This window comes from Neltuma alba, unplaced genomic scaffold (assembly GCF_004799145.2).
Source record: "Neltuma alba isolate B1F8T4 unplaced genomic scaffold, ASM479914v2 tig00012912_pilon, whole genome shotgun sequence".
In the NCBI taxonomy this organism is placed as follows: Eukaryota; Viridiplantae; Streptophyta; class Magnoliopsida; order Fabales; family Fabaceae; genus Neltuma; species Neltuma alba.
The window spans coordinates 73,919-94,490 of record NW_021637281.1 but is presented as its reverse complement, the minus strand read 5'-3'; the positions used below and the strand labels follow the sequence as shown (position 1 = coordinate 94,490).

The following is a 20,572-nucleotide window of genomic DNA, read 5'->3' as shown; positions in this document are numbered from 1 at the left end:
ACTATTAATATAAGAGTTATTTTAACTTTCAATTTGATATTGAATATAAAAGCCTAATGTACTTTGTTTCTCATATTTATCTTTTTTTTCCAAATAATTCTTGTAGTAGTTGTACACTTGTACATGTTAAAAATTTTATCAAATACTACCTCCGGTCCTAATTATAAGAGCTAATTGACTAATTTGAAGAGATTAAGAAAATAAATTAAGTTAGTTATTTGTCATAAATATGTGTTGTGTTTCCTAAAATATCATTGCTAATCAAGTGTATTGGTTAAAACTATCATTGTAAGAAGGACTTTTTTTTTTGGAAAAAAATGCATAAATATGACAGACAAAATGGATTGAGATCTTATATTTAGGACCAAAATAAAAGTCAAATAAGATTTTATATTAAGGATGGGAGTAGTAGTAGTTTTAAATAATACACATGATTAACAAGTACTACCTCCGGTCCTAATTATAAGACCCAATTGACTAATTTGAGGAGATTAAGGAAGTAAGTTAAATTAGTTATTTGTAATAAATAAGTGTTCTCATTCCTAAAATATCCTTGCTAATTAAGTGTATTGGCTAAAACTATCATTATTAGAAGGACTATTTTGGAAAAAAATACATAAATATGAGAGACAAAATGGATTGGGGTCTTATAATTAGGACCAAACAAAAAGTCAAACGGGGTCTTATATTAAGGACCGGAGGTAGTAAATTTTAGGAAAGATAATATCTATTTATTACAAATAACTAATTTAACTAGTTTTTTTAATATATTTAAATTACTCAATTAATTCTTATATTACTTTCTATCATAATTATAAGATCTATTTTTTATAATTAAGACCGGAGGTAATATTAGATACCAGAGCCAGTAAATTATTTTTTTGATCTGAAGAGGCAGTAAATTATTAAATAAAAGAATATCTCAAATTCTCGACCGTACAATTTACGCGCACAAGTTGGCAAAAAAATGTTTTTTTCGCGCACAAATATCCTCATCTGTCTATTTAAGGATCTATGACCCCTGAATTTTTCCTTTGATATGAATTTGGTGGGCGTGAGATTGATAGGCCCGGAATTGATTCGCTGCTAATTCTTGATATCAAAAAGTGGATCAGGGTTCGTTAGGGTTTCAGATTCAAGAGCTATAATGTCTGACGCTGAAAATCAAACCTCCTTGAAAAATGACGATCGTCGTGGTCCAAAGCCCGACAGGGGCAACCGCGACAAGGTGCCTTTTTTCGCCTGGCCTGTTACTGTCAGATTATTCGTAATCGCAAACTTTACTTTCTTTATAGGGGTTTGGTATGCATTATGTTTCAACTTGGGTTGTTTCTCTCAACACATGGTTTTTGTGTTGTGTTGCTTTGCTCCGGTGTTCATGATTACGGCTTAGTGGTACTATTTCGTGGTTGGATGGTTTCCTGTAGAACATTTTCCCCATCATTATACATCTAGGGACTGGTAGTTGGAGAACAAGGGGATCAGAAATCATATCAAGCGGATCAAAGATTTGGGTCATTGGCAATTTTTAAACTCCATATGGTATATTGGCTACAATGGGGCAACTTCTATACTCAATTCATATGATGCGCCAGGGATATTGCTTGATGCGTCTTTAATTAATATATACATGTTTATAATTTTATGCCTAAAAAACATATTTGCATCCTCAGAGATGAAAAATGCCAATGATTTAACTATAACAAGGTTATGCTGGGTTTGTATTTGCACATTAAAAGGAAAATTGTATTTTTTGAACAAGAACCGAAGTTGATGATAGAAAGTGAAACTATTCAGAAACTGTGGAGGAAATGTAGTTCATTGTCTTCTGCAACCTTAATTCCTACCTCTTGAACATTAAATCATTAATTGGCATTTGCAAGTTATAAAATTGGGCATGTTGTAAATGCTTCTCACATGCAAGCTCCAAAAAATGTGTTGTCAGGTCATGACTGAGATAGAGGATTCAAGGCCTTTTATGACCTGCAGTTGAGTTACTTATGATTGAGTTTTGTTCTTTTCTATAACATCAAGAGCACTGCTAGTGTTGCTGGCATTGACAAAAAAATTTAATACAAGTAACAAGTTTGTGACTTGAATGGCAATGCCATTTTCACTTTGATGGACTTTTTTTTTTTCTGTTTTCAGCCCCCTCTTCTTTCCATTCTTTTTATGGATCTGCAGTTGTAGTCATAGTACACTACTTCATGGTAAATGACTTGGAATTTCTAAATTACCTCAGTTCGATTCTCATGGATCTGATTATGAGAGGCTAAGGATGAGAAAGCGAGATGGAGAGAGGAAAACTTATCATGCACACCATCAGAAGGACTTTAAAAATGGAGGCTTTAGAAGAAAAAGCTATGACAATTATAATCGTCATCAGAACTATGATTATGACAGGTCACACTGTTCTCAAGCTTTTCACACTATGCAGATTAGCACCTCTCTTATTATAATCTCTGTGCATTCATTCATATATTGAACATATTATTCCTTTTTCAGGCATCGAGGTCATGTTCGAGATGGAGAAATGAGGCATGGATATGGAAGACGATCAAGTTACAGATCCAGGGGGGAATCTAGATCTCGCTCCAGATCCCCGTCTCATTCAGAAAGGTACTGGCATTTTATTTTTCTTTGTGCCTATTACTCTCCTGGGATATGAACTATTTTCCTGACTGTCTATACATTTTTTATTCGTAAACCTGTTGTTTTAGCATAACTGATTTTCGAATTGAAGAGTCTTTGGTACTCAGAATTTGAACTTCTGGCAGTACCATTAACCTGCGAATTTTTTATTCACCCACAAGCCTTCTACCTCTATCATTCCCTTAGTTATATTCTGTAAGGGTACTTGGGGGTTACCATGTGAGTTAGGATCTTAACTACTTTAACCAACCAACTAACTAATTGACTCTTCCATTCTCTTGCTTCTGTCAGTTTATCTGCTGAGCTGCTTTTGCTTGCTGATTCCCTTATTAATCGCCTTTACACCCATTGCATTTCATGCTCGTTAATTAGAGGCCAATGATTTACTTTGTGTTACTTTCATAGTTAATCCCCTGCCTTTTTAAATTTTTTTTCTTAAAAGTGTTTATGTTTATATCATCTCTTTTGCGGCTTTTTATTTTTATTTTTGTATCATTCTTGAACCGGCTGAATCATGACCATAATGTACCTTTGCAGTGCAATTAGAGTAGCCTCTTTTTTTTTTTTAATTTACTTTTTTATCAGGAAAAAGTGAGAGGGAGATAATATTAGGGTATTCTATACCCAATCTTATAAATCCTGAATAATTGAAATGGAAAGAAAGGAAATGAATATGTTGGTTGGTACCTTTAAAAAACCAATGATATATAGTTTGTGCCAACCTTCGAGAATGCATATTTTTAAAGCACTGTTGTATAATGCCCCTGACAATTTTATTTCTAGTTTATAAGTTATTTTTGTGCCCATTTTAAAGCAATTTATCTGAGGCTTGCCGTTTATATGATCTATGTTTTGCTGTTCAATGTGTCTCTAATCTTAATTTAGGAAAATTTTTATATGCTGTTTTCTTTAATTTATTCCCAAAGTGGTGTTAACCTATATATCTTCTGGTGCATCTAACTTTTTTTGCAGCAAAAGGATCAGTGGTTTTGACATGGCACCACCATCTGTTGCTGGAGCACCTGCTGCTGTGGGTTTGTACCTAATCTTGTAATTTCATCACAATTATGGATTCCTGTTTTGTTTAATTTTGCATGAACCGTTCATATTTTCATTTGCAAAAATAGTTACAAAGTGTTATTGACTTATTGTTGATATTTCCCGTTCATTTTTTAAATAAAATCTACGAATGAGACTAAGAACCATTGTTGTGTTGTTTGGCTGTTGTGTGTGGTTATGTATTTCTGGATAATATTTATGGTTGGGTAAGAAGGCAATGCTGGGGCTGCATGTGCTATCAACATACACCCTGTAGCATATTCAATGGATGGCCTATGCATTCGGTAGCTGGACTTTTCACCTTCAACCGGCAAAAGTTGCCAATTGGTAGACATATTATCCCAGCATCTGCAGTGGTTGAACTCATTTCTGAATTTTTATAATTTTGATGCTATGTATTAGGTACGATATATTTTCTTTTGGCTTCCTTTGTCATGAAGACATTGGTGCTTTTAGGTCTCCTCTTTGATCTAGTGGCAAACTACAAAACAATGCAACATTTCACTGTAGAACTTATTTTTCCTTTATTGTATTCTTAAAGTTGATAGTGCAGGGCAAATCCCGGGGATCACTCAGCCAGTAACTCTGCAGAATGTGCCATCATTCGGAATGCCACAGGTGGTGGTTCATTACGTGTGTCATGAAAGTATCTTCATCTTCTTCTAAACGAAACTAATCTGTTTTAAGTTGTCACAGGTTGGAGCTCTTTCCTTAATGTCAGTTCAGCCTATGATGCAGCAGGTTGTGTACCTCCAAATATGTTTTTGTCAGTGTGTTTAGGCTTGTATATATGTTTTTTGTAATTCCTATCGTCTCTACAGGCTACAAGGCATGCACGACGAGTTTATGTTGGTGGGCTTCCCCCTTTGACTAACGAGCAGGTTCTTTCACTCTTTTTATTGTGTCTCCTCTGATTACTGTTGATTGTATTGTAGGGGTGTGCTTGCTTGGCAATTCTTGTGTTCCATTGAACAACACACAAGTTATGCAAGTTCATAGAACTTGTGTTTTGAGTAGCCTGAGAGATGCATCACCTGCCCGTGTAGCAGGGCCAAAATGCATAGCCTACACAAGTTCTGTTTATGTTGGTGGGCTTCCCCCTTTGACTAACGAGCAGGTTCTTTCACTCTTTTTATTGTGTCTCCTCTGATTACTGTTGATTGTATTGTAGGGGTGTGCTTGCTTGGCAATTCTTGTGTTCCATTGAACAACACACAAGTTATGCAACCCTTTGGTTCATAGAACTTGTGTTTTGAGTAGCCTGAGAGATGCATCACCTGCCCGTGTAGCAGGGCCAAAATGCATAGCCTACACAAGTTCTGTACTTTATTTTAAGGCATGTTTTAGTAGGTTTAAGGCCATGAACTTGGGGTTAACACCCAGCTATATCTTAGAGGTTCAAGTTTCCTTGGTAATCATCTACCAGTACAGCATAATTGGGTTATCAAACATGGTGTCAACTCAAATACAAAACAAGAAACTCTAACCATGCTGTTGAAAGCCTTAGATCTGACCTTTTCCAGAGAAGGTCCATCTTTTTGCGAGACAGTGAAACTATTATATTTTTGCTGGACTGACATCTTTGACTAGTTTTGACTTAATAGTTCTTGTTGATATAGTTTTACCGACATTAATCTGATGCTTTTTGCACCATATTCATTTCATGTTTCTTATGATGTAAATGCCCCTGAAGATGTATAGATGGATTAAAAGAATCTCAAATTTAGGAGCGTCATAATGTTTTGAAAAATTCAAGAGTGTATATTGAAAATCCACTTCACTGTTCATAATGAAGCTTTTCAATCTAATTGCAAAGTTTGGCATATATCTTGTGATCCTTTCAAATATTGCCTTGACAAGTGAAGGATTCATTGCAAAAATATGAAGACAAGTGTATCGAGGGCAAAGTTTTCATTAATCATTATGAAAATCTTACCTGAACTCGCTCAATGGATTAAAAGATTGAGGATCTAAGGTTCTACCTTTCAAGGAATATAATCGTTAAAAATGGACATATGATTATATTTAGATCACAAATGAATATAATCAATATCAATCAATATGTCGTATCATAGCAAATTGGACTATTCATAAATCATGAGCAGTGCGGAAAGGGGGATGTAAGAGAAAAATTGTATGATTGTTGTTATATTTGTATGATATGAATTTGTTGAAGCAAGCATTCCTGGCTGTAGATTTGAGCGGAGGACTAAGCATATTATATTTTATGCACACTGCTGAGCTAGAGCTTAATTTGTCCAATCTAAGAGTTGTTGACATGTGCTTTTGACACACTTTGTTGTTCTTTTATTTTTGAAACAGGCAGTTGCAGCATTCTTTAGTCATGTTATGGTAGCTATTGGAGGGAATTCTGCTGGTGCAGGTCCATATGCATATCATTTTATTTACTTGATCATTATATTAGCCGTTCATATACTTGCATATTTACGAATGTTTTTAACCACACATTTCTTATTCAATATGTTGACTTGTAGGTGATTCTGTTGTCAATGTATATATTAATCATGAGAAGAAATTTGCCTTTGTGGAGATGAGAACTGTTGAAGAAGCTAGCAATGCAATGGCATTAGATGGAATCATATTTGAGGCAAGTATTTCCAATTTAAATGTTGGCAATGTTGGCTGATTTTTGAAACATTTTATTGCTCAGTCTTTGTTCGCTGTGCTACCAAGGAATTAAAATATTTGTAATCTCTTGCATTTTAGCCTTTGTGGGAGAAAGTTAGGTTAATGCTCCTTTTGATATCTCAGGGAGTTGCTGTGCGGGTTCGTAGGCCTACAGACTATAACCCTTCAGTCGCTGCCGCTCTAGGTCCGAGCCAACCAAGTCCAAACCTTAACTTATCTGCTGTTGGGCTTGTTGCAGGGTATGTAGGCAGTACAACTTGATGACCATGTATATCTTTTATTTTATGAACATATTTGTGTGTGTAATATTTGATTTTTTATTTTATTTTTATACCAGTGCTATTGGCGGAAGTGAGGGACCTGATCGCGTCTTTGTTGGTGGGCTACCATACTACTTTACTGAAGAACAAATAAAAGAATTGCTCCAAGCTTTTGGGTAAGGCTACCGTGCATTTTTATCCTTGGTTTTGTTATTTATGAAGATAGATTTCTTTCGCGAACATAAACATGAAATTATGTCATACAAGGATGGCCTGTGACCTATTGCAGGCCTCTCAGAGCTTTTGATCTAGTTAGAGATAAAGACACTGGAAATTCTAAAGGATACGGTTTCTGCTTTTATCAGGTGATGAAAATGCAGAAGTTAAGTCTGTGGATTTTTTTAATTTTTTTTTGGGTGCAGTTCTTGCAACATATATTGTTTTGCAGTTATATAGTTCATGCTTTGGTTATATAATTGTATGATGTAATTAAACGAGCTGTATGTTCCTTGTTAAATTAATTTACTGACTACGTTCCTGGCAGGATCCAGCCGTAACAGACATTGCTTGTGCCTCTCTGAATGGCCTTAAAATGGGTGACAAAACGCTGACTGTTCGGCGTGCCACAGTCTGGTTGGTCTTTTCATTGAATGATTCTAGAATTAGTTTTAATTGCGCTTTATCTCTTGCCTAATTTTTCTGTGTACACTGTTGCATGATTATTTTGGCACAGAGTTCCACTTCTTTCTTTTGTATGTTATCAAGCTAAGCAGTGCTAGAACATGGATGTGGGACACCCTGAAGCAGGATAGAAGTGAGAAATTTAGACTCAGGAAAGGAGTTGTAATTTGTAAGAGAGATGGAGCTCATTATCTGACATTAGACTGAATACCTGTTTCCAGCAACTCCTTTATACGTGGCAAATCAAAGGAAGTTCCAAATTTCATCAGCTAAAGAAACCTTACATCAAATACTGGTCCATTAAACAGAAGACTGAAGTCTTTGAGAAAACCCTGATTATGCTAAATCTCTAATCATCAAACCCAACTCCTTCTTCTCTGGTCAAACCAAAAAAAAAAAAACCCAACTCGTTATTAGCTAAAGAAATCTTATTCTGAGTAATGTTCACCAAATAGGAAACTGAGGTCTATTTGAAAACCATATCAATGCTAAATGTGTTCACTCGTAATTCTCAAACTAATGATAATATCTAATCGATAACCTAAAACCTTTGTCATGGCACCTATTAGCTTTAGTATTTGGTATTTAAGTGATTAATTTTCCTCTGTGGCTAGAATGATTTTCTGTCTTGAGGATCGACTCAATTTTATTTGCGTGTGTTGAACATGATGGCACATCACATATAAACTTCTTTGGTAAAGAAGTTGTAGTTGACCTTTCTTTTTCTCAAAGTTCTTAGAACTAAAATGTGAAAACTTGCAGAGTGGACTAGTCTACTGTGCTATCAAGTTTCCGTACATTGGTTTAATGTTTTCATGCTTTTGTCATTCTTTGTACCACAGCATAGCTTGTATTTTTGGTGGTATACTTTTGGTATTTTTTGGGTGTTGCTGGTTATCCTGACGTGAACATGAAACAAGGAAGTTAAATTATGAAGGCTCCTAATTTCAAATCTCCATTGATGTACCCGAGAAAAGGGGGAAAAAATGTCTGAAGGGTTAGATATTTTATAATTGGTTTCCATTGATGTGATTTGTTGAAATGGTCTTCTTGGGCAGTGTACAGTCTAAAACAGAACAGGAGCATATCTTTGCACAGGCACAACAGCATATTGCTATGCAGGTGAAGCAGGCGCACATGCTTTTATGTGTTTTTCTTGTCTTAGTTGTGTTCTTAATTGTTGATTTATTTTTACTTTTTAACAGAAAATAGCCATGGAAGTTGGTGGGCCAAATATTCCAGAAGTGGGAAGAGCATTAACCAAGCTTGATGAAAATGCTACCAAAGTTTTATGCTTAACGAGGTGAATTTGCTTTCTGCTGTATGCTGAATCTTGTCATCCCAAAATACCAGATTTGGGGTTTTCCTTTTCCCCTTTTCATTTCCTGTTTATGAAGTTTGGCTGTTAGTAGTCAAAATTGATTGAATTTAATTTAATGCTATGCTTGGTTTTCTTGAAAAAGGCCGTCACTGCTGATCAACTAAGGGATAATGAAGAGTATGAAGAAATACTGGAAGACATGCGGGATGAATGCTGCAAATTTGGTATGCATGTTGTCGGACACCTGTTTGTCTCCATGTTTTCTGCTTTGAGTAGTACATGTTATGCCATAACATTGACCTGGTTTGGGTTTAGCAGATATATATAGTCAAATTCTCAGGGAATATATATATATGGTTTTCCTGACTACATTTTTCTAATTATGATGTGGTAATTTTACTGTGTTTGTGACTGCCACAGAACTAGCAAGAGTATTCAACTTGTGGCTGGATCTAATTTTGCTAGCATGGTTGGGAGAAATTTTTTCAAATCAATCTTCAGAAAGAATAGTTCTTTTTTAACGAAGAAATAAACTCATGTCTTTTTGGGCAGCAACCTTTGAGATTGCTGACATCTGATTGTGGTTTCCCCCCCCCCCCCCAAAACAATGGCTAGCACCCATGGATAAAATTGTTGTACAAATCTGTCCTTGTCGCATTGCCTAAGGAAAATAGAAAGCTCTTCTGGCGTTTCATGAAGTGTCTGAAACCAAACAAGCATGAGATAAAAAAGAAGACTGAGAAGCAGAACCCCCCCCCCCCCCCCAAAAAAAAAAAAAAACCTCTTTCCCCCCCTGCTACGGTGGTTCCCATGTAAATGATAAGGAGCCACACACTAATGTTGCTGTATTACTAAATGGCTGAATCCTAGAGTGTGTATGCCGTCCCATGTTGATTGATTTTCTGATTAATATACTTTCATTTGCCTGGTTGGATTTTATAGGGACCTTGATAAATGTTGTTATCCCACGTCCAAATGGCACCGGTGAGGCTTACCCAGGTGTTGGAAAGGTACATGCATAATCGAATCTGATGCATTTGATTTATTGTTCCTTTAATGGCTAACATGACAAGCTTTTGGTTTTACCTTCTGGGGTTTGAATTTTCCTGATTCATTATTTGAGTATCATTTGGATGTTGCTATCTGGTTCTTAATAGGGCGTAATTACTCTGATAACTATTACTGATGCTTTTCTTTTCAAGAGTTTGAAACATTGACCACAATGATTTGATTGTGGTGCTGGTTTTTGCTGCAGGTATTCTTGGAATATTCTGATAGTACGGGAAGTTTGGCTGCAAAAAATGCACTAAATGGGAGGAAATTCGGAGGCAATGCTGTGAGCGCCTTCTATTATTCAGAAGAAAAATATTATAGCATGGAGTATGATGATGTATAAGTAATAGGTTGTCTCTATTACTGTAAAGTAGCAATGTTTCCAAACACAAGTCATATGATGAGCTGTAATTACTGGATAATTTGGTAATCTTTCATTTCAAAAAGAGCAAATTTATCTTCATCGGATGCTTGCCTAAGTAAGGCGCGATATGTAACTATTATTAATGGGGGAACAGCGGGGAAAAGCTGGTCATTGGCTGGGGTTGGCACCTTTTACTTAATGGAGTTCCAATCCAAAGGGACGATAATGCCTTGAGCTCTATCAACGTGTAGGTGTAGACTTATTTTTTATTTTTTAATTTTTGTGATAATTTTAATCCCTATGGCCTTATAATTTAGTCAACGATAAAAGAAAATCAAAAGAGAAATAAGCGGCGTGACAATGGCCTCGTTTATATGAGCACGTCTTTGCCGAGTGGCAAGTGTCGTCTCCACAATTTGAAAATTTTAAGCACAAGGATAATATAAACAATTAAAGGCCCAGGAGCCAACGAAACAGTAAGAATTGACATTTGGATTGAGCAAAATCATTAAGGAGTACTTAGTACGAGTAATTTTTTATTACGTAGAATTAGGTAATTTCATGTAAATGAGATTGAGAAATACCACATCTCCTATGGTATTTTCTAATTTTACATATATAGATTTATCTAATCCCAAATAATAAACAATTATTAATACTAAACATTATTTTAACATGTTTTTTCAATCTCAATTTCAATTCTTATCCTTATTTTCAATATTTTGTATCAAATGGGACTTTTTGTTTTTAATATAAGAACTAGTTGGATATTTAATTTGATCATAAATATAAGAGCTTCATTTACTTTATCTCTTATATTTATCTTTTTTTTTTAAAAAGTAATTCTTGTAATAGTTGCATATGTTAAATGTTTCATCAAATCGTAATTCTAGTTAATACACATGATTAGTAAAGGTATTTTTAAAAAAATAATACCTATTTACTATAAATAATTAGTTTAACTAATTTTCTTAAGTTATTGACAGTTTGTACAGTTGAATAGTACATTTTTATTCATAGAAGTAGTGTACATATATAAGGATGATAGGGTAAATCAAATCAGGAAACGATCTGATCATATCGCCTATTATCCTCCTAGAATTATGGAAACAATAAACTCCTAAAATCATGGAAGCAGTAAATTCTAACGGCCAGAGTAGTAAACCTAGGATTACAAAGATATAGAAATTAGCTTAAACTCTATGGTTTGGACCCAATACATAACAGTAGACTCACTGCTGTCAATTAGTCAATTAATTTTTTTATTAAGAAATTAAAACCGACAAAAGAGTGACATTCGAGTGGTATAAGAAAAGTGATTTAAAATCACACCTGCATGGATGTTGCTCTATCCAAACAATTCATCAGTATTTTTCTGGCCAGTAACCAATACCATCATTAAATTAAATTGGATCTACCTTTTTTTTTTTTTTAACAAAAAATTATGTCGACTGTGAAGTACGCCTTGTTTGCAATATCTGTGTTCAGGCCAAAAATATTTGCAATGTCTATGTAAGACAATATAAATCTTTTTTATTTTGGAAAAATCCTAGATAAAACCCTTCGAATATACATAATTCTAGATTGAGTCTTGAAATTGTGTAAATGACAAAAAAGGTCAATGACCCAATCTGTCATTTGTAAAATTAAGAAAAATTGACAATTTTGTCCTGATTAAGCAAAAATGAGTAGTTATTCTCTAAACGAATCTAGATAACGCTTATACTGTTCTAGTGATTACATGATTAGTTGTAGTTAATAACAAGGCATCTTCTCATGGGGCATTCCTGACTACGAAAAAATGAGTAGTTATTCTCTACACGAATCTAGGTAACGCCTAAACCTTTATAGTGGTTTCTTAAATTATTATAGTGAATGAATACAAATGAGGACAAAATTGTCAATCTTTTTTGATTTTACAAATGACAAATTGGGTCATTGACCCTTTCTGTCATTTACACAATTCTAGGACCCAATCTGGAGTTATGTATATTCGAAGGGTTTTATCTGAAATTTTTTCTTTTATTTTTGGACATTTCAGATATGAATATGATTTAGACAATTTGTTTAGATGAAGTGTGTGAAGACCAAATCGGGAAGCACATTATATTATTAAAAAATCCGCACCTCTTGTCTCAACACCAAAGGGGCCATTAATTGAATAAATGAAAAATATGAATTAATTGGAAAAAAATAAAAAAAAAATTCTTGTAGAAACATACGATCATTCGTAGGTGGTCTAAGATGTTAAAAATTAAAATTTTCCTATTTATTTGAAAGATACTTATTCTTTAATCACTTCAAAAATTCAAATTTATACCTCAAGCGTATCTTTAGATTCCTACCCATTCAGGCTATGAGAAGGCTGAAACGTCTACATCTGCTCAGCTGAATAATTTTGATAAATAAAAAAGGAGTCAAATTTTAGTAGTATAATTTTTATTTTGATTTTCATCATTAATACTTCTTTAATTAATGCATATAAAAGCAGAACATATATATATATATATGCTGGTCAATATATATATAAATATATATGAAAAAGCTTTCTTTTTTAGGCCAAAAATAATATTTGAAGCGCTAAAAAAAGAAGCTGAAGAACGCGCTTTTTGGTGGACACCGACAGAGGAATAATTTGCTGAGTCAGATGATCGTGTTGTGGATAAGATTGGGAGACATTTTCTAATGTTAAATTCCAACCTACTGACCATTTACCCGTTACCCCACGCACCAACTCCCTCCACGTCAGCACATCACGTGAGCCGCTCATGACCATACCCACGTGCCAGTACATGGTACGCGTCTTTTGTTTTTGTTTGGGATAAGCCTTCCACATCGACACAGGCGCAGCAAAGAGCCAACACACTGTGAGTCAGAGAGACGATCCCTTCATCCGCGAGCCTCTTTCTCTATATATTTAGCCCTCCAGCGACCAGTTCTAACATCACCCTCCGTTTTCGTCTCTTCGCTTTGCTATTTGATTTTGATTCTCTGTTTCATTCTGGTATGCCTCTCTCTCTCTCTCTCATATTGATTTTGGAAACATTGTGTTCTTATTGTGCATCATTCACACACAAACACACGCATTGTTGAACACTTGGAGATTTCATGGTCTTTGTGCAGTTAATTGGTGTACTGATACTGCTGCATTTCTTGTTAAAGGTGTATTCATTTTTTGGTAAAAAGAAGGCGAGATTGTTGGTGCCATCTGAAGAAGAAAAAGAAGAAGAATCTAATCCAGAGGCAAAAGCAACCATGCTAGGAATTTTCAAGGAGAGTTTGGTGAACCCACCACAGGAGCTGAAAAGCCCTGCTTCTGTGAATTCAGCCACAAAGCCCAAGCTTCCTCATGACATCTTGAATCATTTCATTTCCTCCAACCCCACCTCTGCTTTCTACATGAGCTTTGGGATGGATGCCTTGTTTGCTTATTCCCCTTCCACTCCAAACAGGTAATATGACAATGTAGGTTACTTTCAGATTTTGAAATGGCCTCCTTTGCTTGAATCACCAATGTATTTGAAGTAATTCCAGTCAGATCTCTGGGAATTTATCCCATGTGGGTAAATACCCTGTGAGATTCTGATCATCGCTGCATTTGAATCAGATCCTACTTAAATGAATGAAAGTTTGGATTTTGAGGTAAAATCCTTATGGGATTGAGTACATTTGAAGTCGAAGTTAGTTTGGAATTCACCCAATTGGATCATTGCCTGTGTGATTAGTGCATATGAAGTTAATGGATCTGTGAATTTCAAACAAGATTATGTATAACTGATGATGCAAAAACTGTCACAGGATGTTCTGTGGTTTGGATGACATATACTGTACTTTCTTGGGGAGTTTGAACAATTTGAGCAGCCTCATCAAGCAGTATGGCCTATCAAAGGGAACCAACGAGGCCATGTTCATCATAGAAGCTTACAGGACACTGCGTGACAGAGGTCCATACCCAGCTGATCAAGTTCTGAAAGAGCTTGAAGGAAATTTTGGATTTGTGATCTATGATCACAAAGAAAAAGCACTTTTTGCTGCCCTGGTAAAGCCAATCCTCGAGTCTTTTCTGATTTTGTACTGTGAAAGGTTGTGTTGATCCTTCTGCTAATATGTTAATTTCACATTCTGGTTTTACTGAGCAGGGTTCCAATGAACAGATCGGACTCTTCTGGGGTTTTGCAGCGGATGGCTCTGTAGTTATTTCTGAAGACTTGGATCTAATCAAAGCAAGTTGTGCTAAATCTTATGCCCCATTCCCCACTGGTATGCATATTTCTGGGTGTTCTTTTTCCTCATTTACGCATATTAGGTTTCTTATTAAATTGTCTCTGTTGGATCTGAAATTTAATGCTGGAAATTTGGTGAAACTGTAGGGTGCTTGTTTCACAGTGATCATGGTCTGAGAAGCTTTGAGCATCCTAGAATGAAGATGAAGGCAATGCCTAGGATTGATAGTGAAGGGATAATGTGTGGGGCCAACTTCAATGTTGATTCGCAGTCAAGGGTCCCTATGATGCCTCGTGTTGGAAGTGAAGCCAATTGGGCAGCTTGGGGTTCACAAGCCTGATTCATTTAACTTTCACTTTGCTATCCATGATCCCAATTAGAATAAGAGAAAAAGAAAGTAAAAGCCCATTTGGGACATCTGATTTGATTTCACTAGATTTGTCTTAAATTTTCTGGATGTATATATATTCATGCTTCTTAATGTTATCTGACTTTATCCTTCGCTACATCAATGTAATAAAATTTCAACTTTGAATTTTTTTTATTTTTAACTACTAGATATGTGTCCCCCATCCCCACCAAAAAAAAAAAAGAAGCAAAATGAAGGCAAGCAAAAATCCACTTAATACTCAACCCTCTAAAAATCTATTGAATCGTAGTGTATGTAATGGGTGGTTTTCCTATTTATCACATTAAGGCTGCATTCTTGACGTGGCTTTATTGTAGGGTATTCTTGATGTGCTTTTCAATGAAATAAACTGAAATGATGTTTTAAAAAGTATTTCTCAAAGGGGAAAAAAAATCTCTACCCGTCCACCGCTTTAGTGCAGTAATAGAATTTAGCCAGTTGAATATTGACCAGGTTTTGAAGTTCAGTCCAGTTCATTGAGTAAAATACAAAATTCTGTTTCCTCCTAAAATTGGAGTTAAAAAAGTAAAATAACTTTGGCAAAAATCAACTGGAATTCTCAAGTGATGATAATTGGAATCCTGTAAATGCGACTTGACAAAGAACAGTGATCAGAAAATAAAACACGGTACAGCTTGAGAACTGAATATCGTTTTGTCATTCGCTTTGTTCATTGCAAATTGTTTAGTCAAGGTTAACATGAAGCCACTTGCGATTAAGAGGTTTGAGGTTTAAATAACAAGGTTTGCTAATTTCTATACGCCTTATTATAGACAACATTTATAATCCAAGTACACAATTCTGATTATTCTTGTACATTTCATGTATAATGTTCCAAAAGAACATTTTGGTCATATGGTCTGCAAATAGCACCACCCTTCATAAATTCCAACGGCATTGATGTATCGCAGATAGACCTAGGGTTACTTTCCTAGTCCCAGGAGATATCATATATACGGTTGATTCTTTTTTTTTTTTTTTTTCCCGCCATAATATAGTTAAGCTTCAACAAGGGAAGACTAGGGAAAAAAAGATTGCGATGTACACATCCACCAAGGCACCAAGGGAAGAGTAAAATTCAATGATAACAAAGCTAATTTATCCAACAGAATCGAGTTCTGTGCCCCTCAACGGCAAACCACCAGCTGCTCCAACAAAATAAGAGCATTTAACCTGTGAGGTTTTCTCAGAAGCAGATTAGGGCTCCTACAGGATACATTGGATTTAACAACCAACAATCTAAGCCTAGTGGCATCAGAGTTACCGAGCCAAGACTTTGTGGGTACTCGGTTAACCTGATTAAAGCCCCATCAACAATGCAAATTCATGACTAGCGGACAGAACCAAGATCAATCCTCAGGAAAGATGGTAGGTTGATTGGTCAAAGTTCTGAGAGTTTGTTCTGTAGACCACCTTTACGAAAAATGAGTAGACCAATCACTCTTTAGTGAAACCCTGGAATCTTTAAATGTCTATTCATCACCAGTTTAGTGTACTTGTAATTGACAGGCCGGCCCTAAATACCACTAGCTTTGCTTCTTCTGGCCAGGTTCTCTGTACTGACCACGAAGTTCAATCCATTTGCACAAAAATCTGCAAGACGACGCAAGTCAGAATGATATTTAAAGCTGGGGATTTATGTGGCAAAGGCAGACATCATCAAATGAGATCCAAAAGAAAATTGTAAACAAGGCACTGCATCTGCTAGACTGTTTATACATAGAATCAATGCCTACAAGAACGAACCTCTACATCAGGCAAAGGTTCATATGATTTCTTCTCCCTTGTATCAAACACTGTAATGCCTGTAATTCTCTGGATCCCAGGTTTAGTAGCAATGAGATTCTGCATAAGTAACAAAGTTGTGAATATCATCAAGCAACCAACCAATATGCCTCATTCTAATATGCTCTGAGAGAAACCATTACCGAATGCTCACTTTTACAACCTTGAAAGTTTAGAGGCTTAAATAGATCATTCATGGACAAAAAGTGTGAATTGTAATATTAGAACTGGCAACTGCATTTACTGGTAGTGCACGGGCTTCTTTTTAGACCCCAAAAGAATATTATAGACCGTCATTATTGACATAATATCAGGATAACATGATAGCGACAACAAAAATATTAGGATGATATACCCTGATCATTATGTAAATTAGTATTGATTAATAAGTTGCACTTATTGTTCTATCAAGAGAAGCTACGGAATAGCTGCATAGTTGCTCAAAAGTATCCACAACCACAGGCATCTGAGAGATCTAAGAGCAGCACAGCTGTAAAATTTCACATACCAGTGGGAAATTTATGGAGCCCAATGCCTCAACCTGTGATAAGACCTGTGCATATGCTTCAAATTAGCAAATCGATGTTAATCTCAACCAATATTCACACAAACAAACATAAATCGAACCAAGATTCATCTTATGCTGACTAATTTACCAACTTTCCGAGAACTTTCATGGAGCTCACATGTTTCTGGGGGTCAGTATGAGATATATTAATAACGGCATTCATTGATAGAACAACGATAGCCCATTTTCATTGAACAATTTTATGATATATTAGCAATGCTATTAAATAAATACATGCATAATGGAAATTTAAGCTTTAAAGATGGGTATGTGTGGACAATCCACGATAGAACACGTAGTGAAGCTGATGGAATCCACACAACTACATTACCATTGATTGAGGGCCATTAATCACAACCGCTTTACCCCCATGTAAACCATTTTGGGACAACCAAACTTCAAATGGGCCCAGCTCTCTGTCTGTGTGGTTTGTAAGATTCAGTTTTAGCTGCAAGTAACAGGTAATCAACTTAGCTTCTCAATTTATTAGTTTTAGCAGCACAATCTCACTATTAAATAAAAATGAATTAAAACCAGAAAAAAGGCTATCCCTAAGAGAATATACCATAGTATTAAAATAAGTACCAATAACTGCTAATTAGAATAGAAAGTGTACCAGATAAACAGAGAATATAATAATTAATATAAAGGGTAGAAAAGTGAAGTACAGATTACCACAAAGGGTCTTTGAAGGCTGAAAGTAGGTGGCATCTCCATTATTTGCAACTCAATCTCCTTCTTTGTTATTGGCTGCAAATAAATACATCCTGACAATAAGACACCATCTGAAGTGCGTATGCAAGTCATACGTCACATGCTTGCAATAAAAGGTGGTGCATGTGAAAACCACACATTCATAATTCAGAAAATTGAATCGAACACTTGTCTACCATGTGTATTTATCATATAGGCACCATGACACACACAATTCAGATGAGATGTTTTTCAGAAATGAAGTCTAGCCATGAACTTTTAACAAAATGGCATGAATAAATTGAATAACTAATGCATTAATAGAATGTCATTACAGAGGGAAAAAGCACATACAGTCCCCAGTATCTGCTGAGTCTGTAGGCGACCAGGTTCACCCATACTTGTTCTCCATGTTATCTGGAGTTTACCAAGAACATTACTTCCTTCAACTTTGGACGCAGAACCAGGTGAAGACATTTTTAATTGATAAAGATAATTGTGAATTCCACCACCAGATCTGATTAATATTGGTGGCTTAAATGTCTCCCTGCAAATTCAGTTTACCTCATGATTGGTAACGAGAATTCACACATTGTGTAAAATTAATAGCCAATTAGATGCTTAACTCTAAATGGTATACATAGCAGACCTTGCTGAACGCTCTTTCTCAGAATGGTGTTCATCACCTTTAAGTATTGTTGCGCTCCAATGCTGAGCAGGTTCAAAATCAACTTGGTCCATGAAAAGGTTTGATTTTGTATGGTTTTCAATACAAGCTTCCAAAAAAGTAGTTTCCTGAGAAACATCTTTGACACATAAATTACAGATAGTCGCATCGCGATGCCAGAATTTATATATGCATGAGTTTAAGCCCAAAACCTAAAAAGCCTATGGAGCTTTCACCCAAGCCTTTCCCATAAGTAGGTGTATACCCAATAAACCTTCAATATACAGTTCTTTCCTCTGCTTTCTAATTGACCCTACAAACCTTAACATTTAGTGTACAATGAATTTAATCAAATCTTCACATACCTTGACAACACGGACCTGCAAAAAGTTTTCAACAAGCCAATAGTAAGTAATAATATGTACTCTTTAAATTGTGAGCATAATTTCATTCACATTCATAAGTATTACCAGAGTCGGATTTACAAGGAAAGAGTGATACCTTGGTCCTAACTGAGAGGGGATTAGCAACAATGAACTTGAAAAACTGGGGTAAATATTTACGCTCACCATCACCATCATTGTACAATGCAGTACAGACCAGCCTAAGGATGAGTGCATGGTCAAATTAACAAACCCAAAAGAAAATAGAAAAATAACATTGTACACGGGAACATTATTAATAAGATACCACTTACGTGTGAGGTCCAAGCTCTTTGACATCATGTTCCACAATAAAATCATAACGCCCACCAGAACGTATTGATTCAACAGGTGATTTGGATGTGTCTAAAAGAAGTATTCTCTGCTTCTCTGTTTGAATTTCAGCCTGCAATAAATAAGCAAGTTTTTGAATAACTGAAAAGGATGAATTTTGTTCAAGGAAAAACTCAACTGGTGCAGATAAGATGAAGCTAAAGGATTCTTCTATTGAGCTTCTGTACAACACAGATAAATAGACTTTTACAGCGTACAAAAGGTTGAAGACATGCTCTTCAAAGGGGCCTACTTTCACCTCTATTGCCTTACTCTTTAAAACTACTATTCCATTCAAAATTTTTAGATCAACCAAGACAACAATTCTGTTAAGAACTTTTTTTTTTTTTTGGGAACTTAAATGGCAGGAATCCTTATGAACTAGAAGGTTAAACAGCATCTTTTGTGTGCCGAATCTGCCATAGGGAAATACCAGAATCTGTCAGTTTCCATCACATCGAATACAACTTCAATTTGGCAATACTCCTTCCAAATATCAGTCCACATTCATAAAACATGATATTATAACCATGACTGATTTGGAGCTTTCTCCACATAAATGTGTGGTGCAGAAAAGATAACATAACCCACCTTGATTATAACGTCTCTGACTTCGAAGTTGGAGCTATTGTTAATACTAATGTAACTACAGAAAGTCTCTCCCAGATAAATGGCTCTGCACCACCCAGATTCATTGTTTCACCAATCAAGTGAAATTTTTTTTGAAATTTAACTAAGAGTAAGAGAAATGCGATACCCAAAAGACTGTGGGAGCACTAGAAGACCAGAGAGTCCCATAGCATCGAAGCAATGATGAAGAAGGAACCTGCCGCGATAATTGGGATCGGAGCTGCCATGATCAGCAACATGGGCATTGCTGCCAATAAGGCGAGGGACATTTTCGGCGGCAATGGGGTCATCCAAGAGGTCCTCGCCGATCATGAGGTCGGCGGGGTCGAGGAGGAGGGGTGGATCTACGTGGACAGAAGGCCTGCACAGCCTCATGACCCGAAACGCCAAAGAATGAGATCCTTGACTCATCTCTCCCTCTCCGGCTTCCCTGCTCGATTGGAATCGTATTCGAAGTGAAGGAACAGCGAGTTCAGGTTCAAGTTCCTTGGCCGAGTTTTTCTTCCTCCTGCGACTGCTTCAGCTCGACTCTGAAACTGGAAATTGGAGATCCGGAACTGGATGTCACAGAACGCGCCGTTTCGTTAATCGTTTGTATTTTGGTTTAAATAAGATTTGATAGTTAAATACTAAATGGCACTAGCAAATTTGAATGATGCGATTTATTTTATATTTTATTATATTAATAATTTATAATAAAATTATATGCATTTTATCCTTACATAAGAAAATGTGTAAATTTGTCTTTTAGGCACTCCCAACTATGTCATAATTCATAAAAGTGGTAACCAAATAGGCAAAT

At 35.8% G+C, this 20,572-nt stretch overlaps 3 protein-coding genes across 6 annotated transcripts; 2 read left to right on the top strand and 1 right to left on the bottom strand.

Annotated features, from left to right (window-relative positions):
- Positions 1 to 1,035: 1,035 nt before the first annotated feature.
- On the top strand, positions 1,036 to 10,233 carry LOC114732464 (splicing factor U2af large subunit B). Of its 3 annotated transcripts, none has more exons than XR_003738983.1 (18): positions 1,036 to 1,228; positions 2,243 to 2,403; positions 2,506 to 2,619; positions 3,625 to 3,686; positions 4,265 to 4,329; positions 4,408 to 4,452; positions 4,533 to 4,592; positions 6,034 to 6,094; positions 6,207 to 6,319; positions 6,484 to 6,599; positions 6,698 to 6,796; positions 6,910 to 6,985; positions 7,165 to 7,253; positions 8,360 to 8,423; positions 8,507 to 8,604; positions 8,765 to 8,846; positions 9,565 to 9,632; positions 9,878 to 9,917. XR_003738983.1 is itself a non-coding variant. In XM_028919745.1 (18 exons), the coding sequence occupies exons 1-18, from the start codon at positions 1,148 to 1,150 to the stop codon at positions 10,016 to 10,018; spliced, it is 1,608 nt and encodes a 535-aa protein (XP_028775578.1). In that variant the 5' UTR covers positions 1,036 to 1,147; the 3' UTR covers positions 10,019 to 10,233. The 3 variants fall into 3 exon arrangements, 1 of the variants encoding a protein (XP_028775578.1); XR_003738982.1 differs by having other exon boundaries at positions 4,253 to 4,329; XM_028919745.1 differs by having other exon boundaries at positions 4,253 to 4,329; positions 8,507 to 8,601; positions 8,761 to 8,846; positions 9,878 to 10,233.
- Positions 10,234 to 12,951: 2,718 nt separating this feature from the next.
- Positions 12,952 to 14,814, top strand: LOC114732445 (stem-specific protein TSJT1). Of its 2 annotated transcripts, XM_028919725.1 has the most exons (5): positions 12,952 to 13,043; positions 13,202 to 13,491; positions 13,838 to 14,078; positions 14,179 to 14,299; positions 14,410 to 14,814. In XM_028919725.1, exons 2-5 carry the CDS (start codon positions 13,295 to 13,297, stop codon positions 14,601 to 14,603), a joined length of 753 nt encoding a protein of 250 aa, XP_028775558.1. In that variant the 5' UTR covers positions 12,952 to 13,043; positions 13,202 to 13,294; the 3' UTR covers positions 14,604 to 14,814. The 2 variants fall into 2 exon arrangements, with proteins under 2 accessions (XP_028775558.1, XP_028775557.1); XM_028919724.1 differs by lacking the exon at positions 12,952 to 13,043 and having other exon boundaries at positions 13,133 to 13,491.
- Positions 14,815 to 15,726: 912 nt separating this feature from the next.
- LOC114732442 (trafficking protein particle complex subunit 13) lies at positions 15,727 to 20,345 on the bottom strand. The gene is made up of 12 exons (XM_028919722.1): positions 19,898 to 20,345; positions 19,732 to 19,816; positions 19,083 to 19,213; positions 18,887 to 18,989; positions 18,751 to 18,765; positions 18,368 to 18,513; positions 18,073 to 18,265; positions 17,701 to 17,775; positions 17,357 to 17,473; positions 16,966 to 17,010; positions 16,419 to 16,517; positions 15,727 to 16,265 (listed from the first exon to the last, which is right to left on the bottom strand). The coding sequence occupies exons 1-12, from the start codon at positions 20,179 to 20,181 to the stop codon at positions 16,245 to 16,247; spliced, it is 1,314 nt and encodes a 437-aa protein (XP_028775555.1). The 5' UTR covers positions 20,182 to 20,345; the 3' UTR covers positions 15,727 to 16,244.
- Between the last annotated feature and the right edge of the window lie 227 nt (positions 20,346 to 20,572).

Excerpts from the sequence above, each read along its gene's own strand:
- LOC114732442 (XM_028919722.1), bottom strand. The coding sequence starts at position 20,181 with ATGAGTCAAGGATCTCATTCTTTGGCGTTTCGGGTCATGAGGCTGTGC. Across the intron at positions 17,011-17,356 it reads TTAATGGCCCTCAATCAATG|GTCTTATCACAGGTTGAGGC; the intron begins GTAATGTAGTTG and ends GCATATGCACAG. Across the intron at positions 16,518-16,965 it reads GCTCCATAAATTTCCCACTG|AATCTCATTGCTACTAAACC; the intron begins GTATGTGAAATT and ends TTACTTATGCAG.
- LOC114732445 (XM_028919724.1), top strand. The coding sequence starts at position 13,148 with ATGGTCTTTGTGCAGTTAATTGGTGTACTGATACTGCTGCATTTCTTG. Across the intron at positions 13,492-13,837 it reads TCCCCTTCCACTCCAAACAG|GATGTTCTGTGGTTTGGATG; the intron begins GTAATATGACAA and ends AAACTGTCACAG. Across the intron at positions 14,300-14,409 it reads TTATGCCCCATTCCCCACTG|GGTGCTTGTTTCACAGTGAT; the intron begins GTATGCATATTT and ends GTGAAACTGTAG.
- LOC114732464 (XM_028919745.1), top strand. The coding sequence starts at position 1,148 with ATGTCTGACGCTGAAAATCAAACCTCCTTGAAAAATGACGATCGTCGT. Across the intron at positions 8,424-8,506 it reads AACAGCATATTGCTATGCAG|AAAATAGCCATGGAAGTTGG; the intron begins GTGAAGCAGGCG and ends ACTTTTTAACAG. Across the intron at positions 9,633-9,877 it reads CTTACCCAGGTGTTGGAAAG|GTATTCTTGGAATATTCTGA; the intron begins GTACATGCATAA and ends TTTTTGCTGCAG.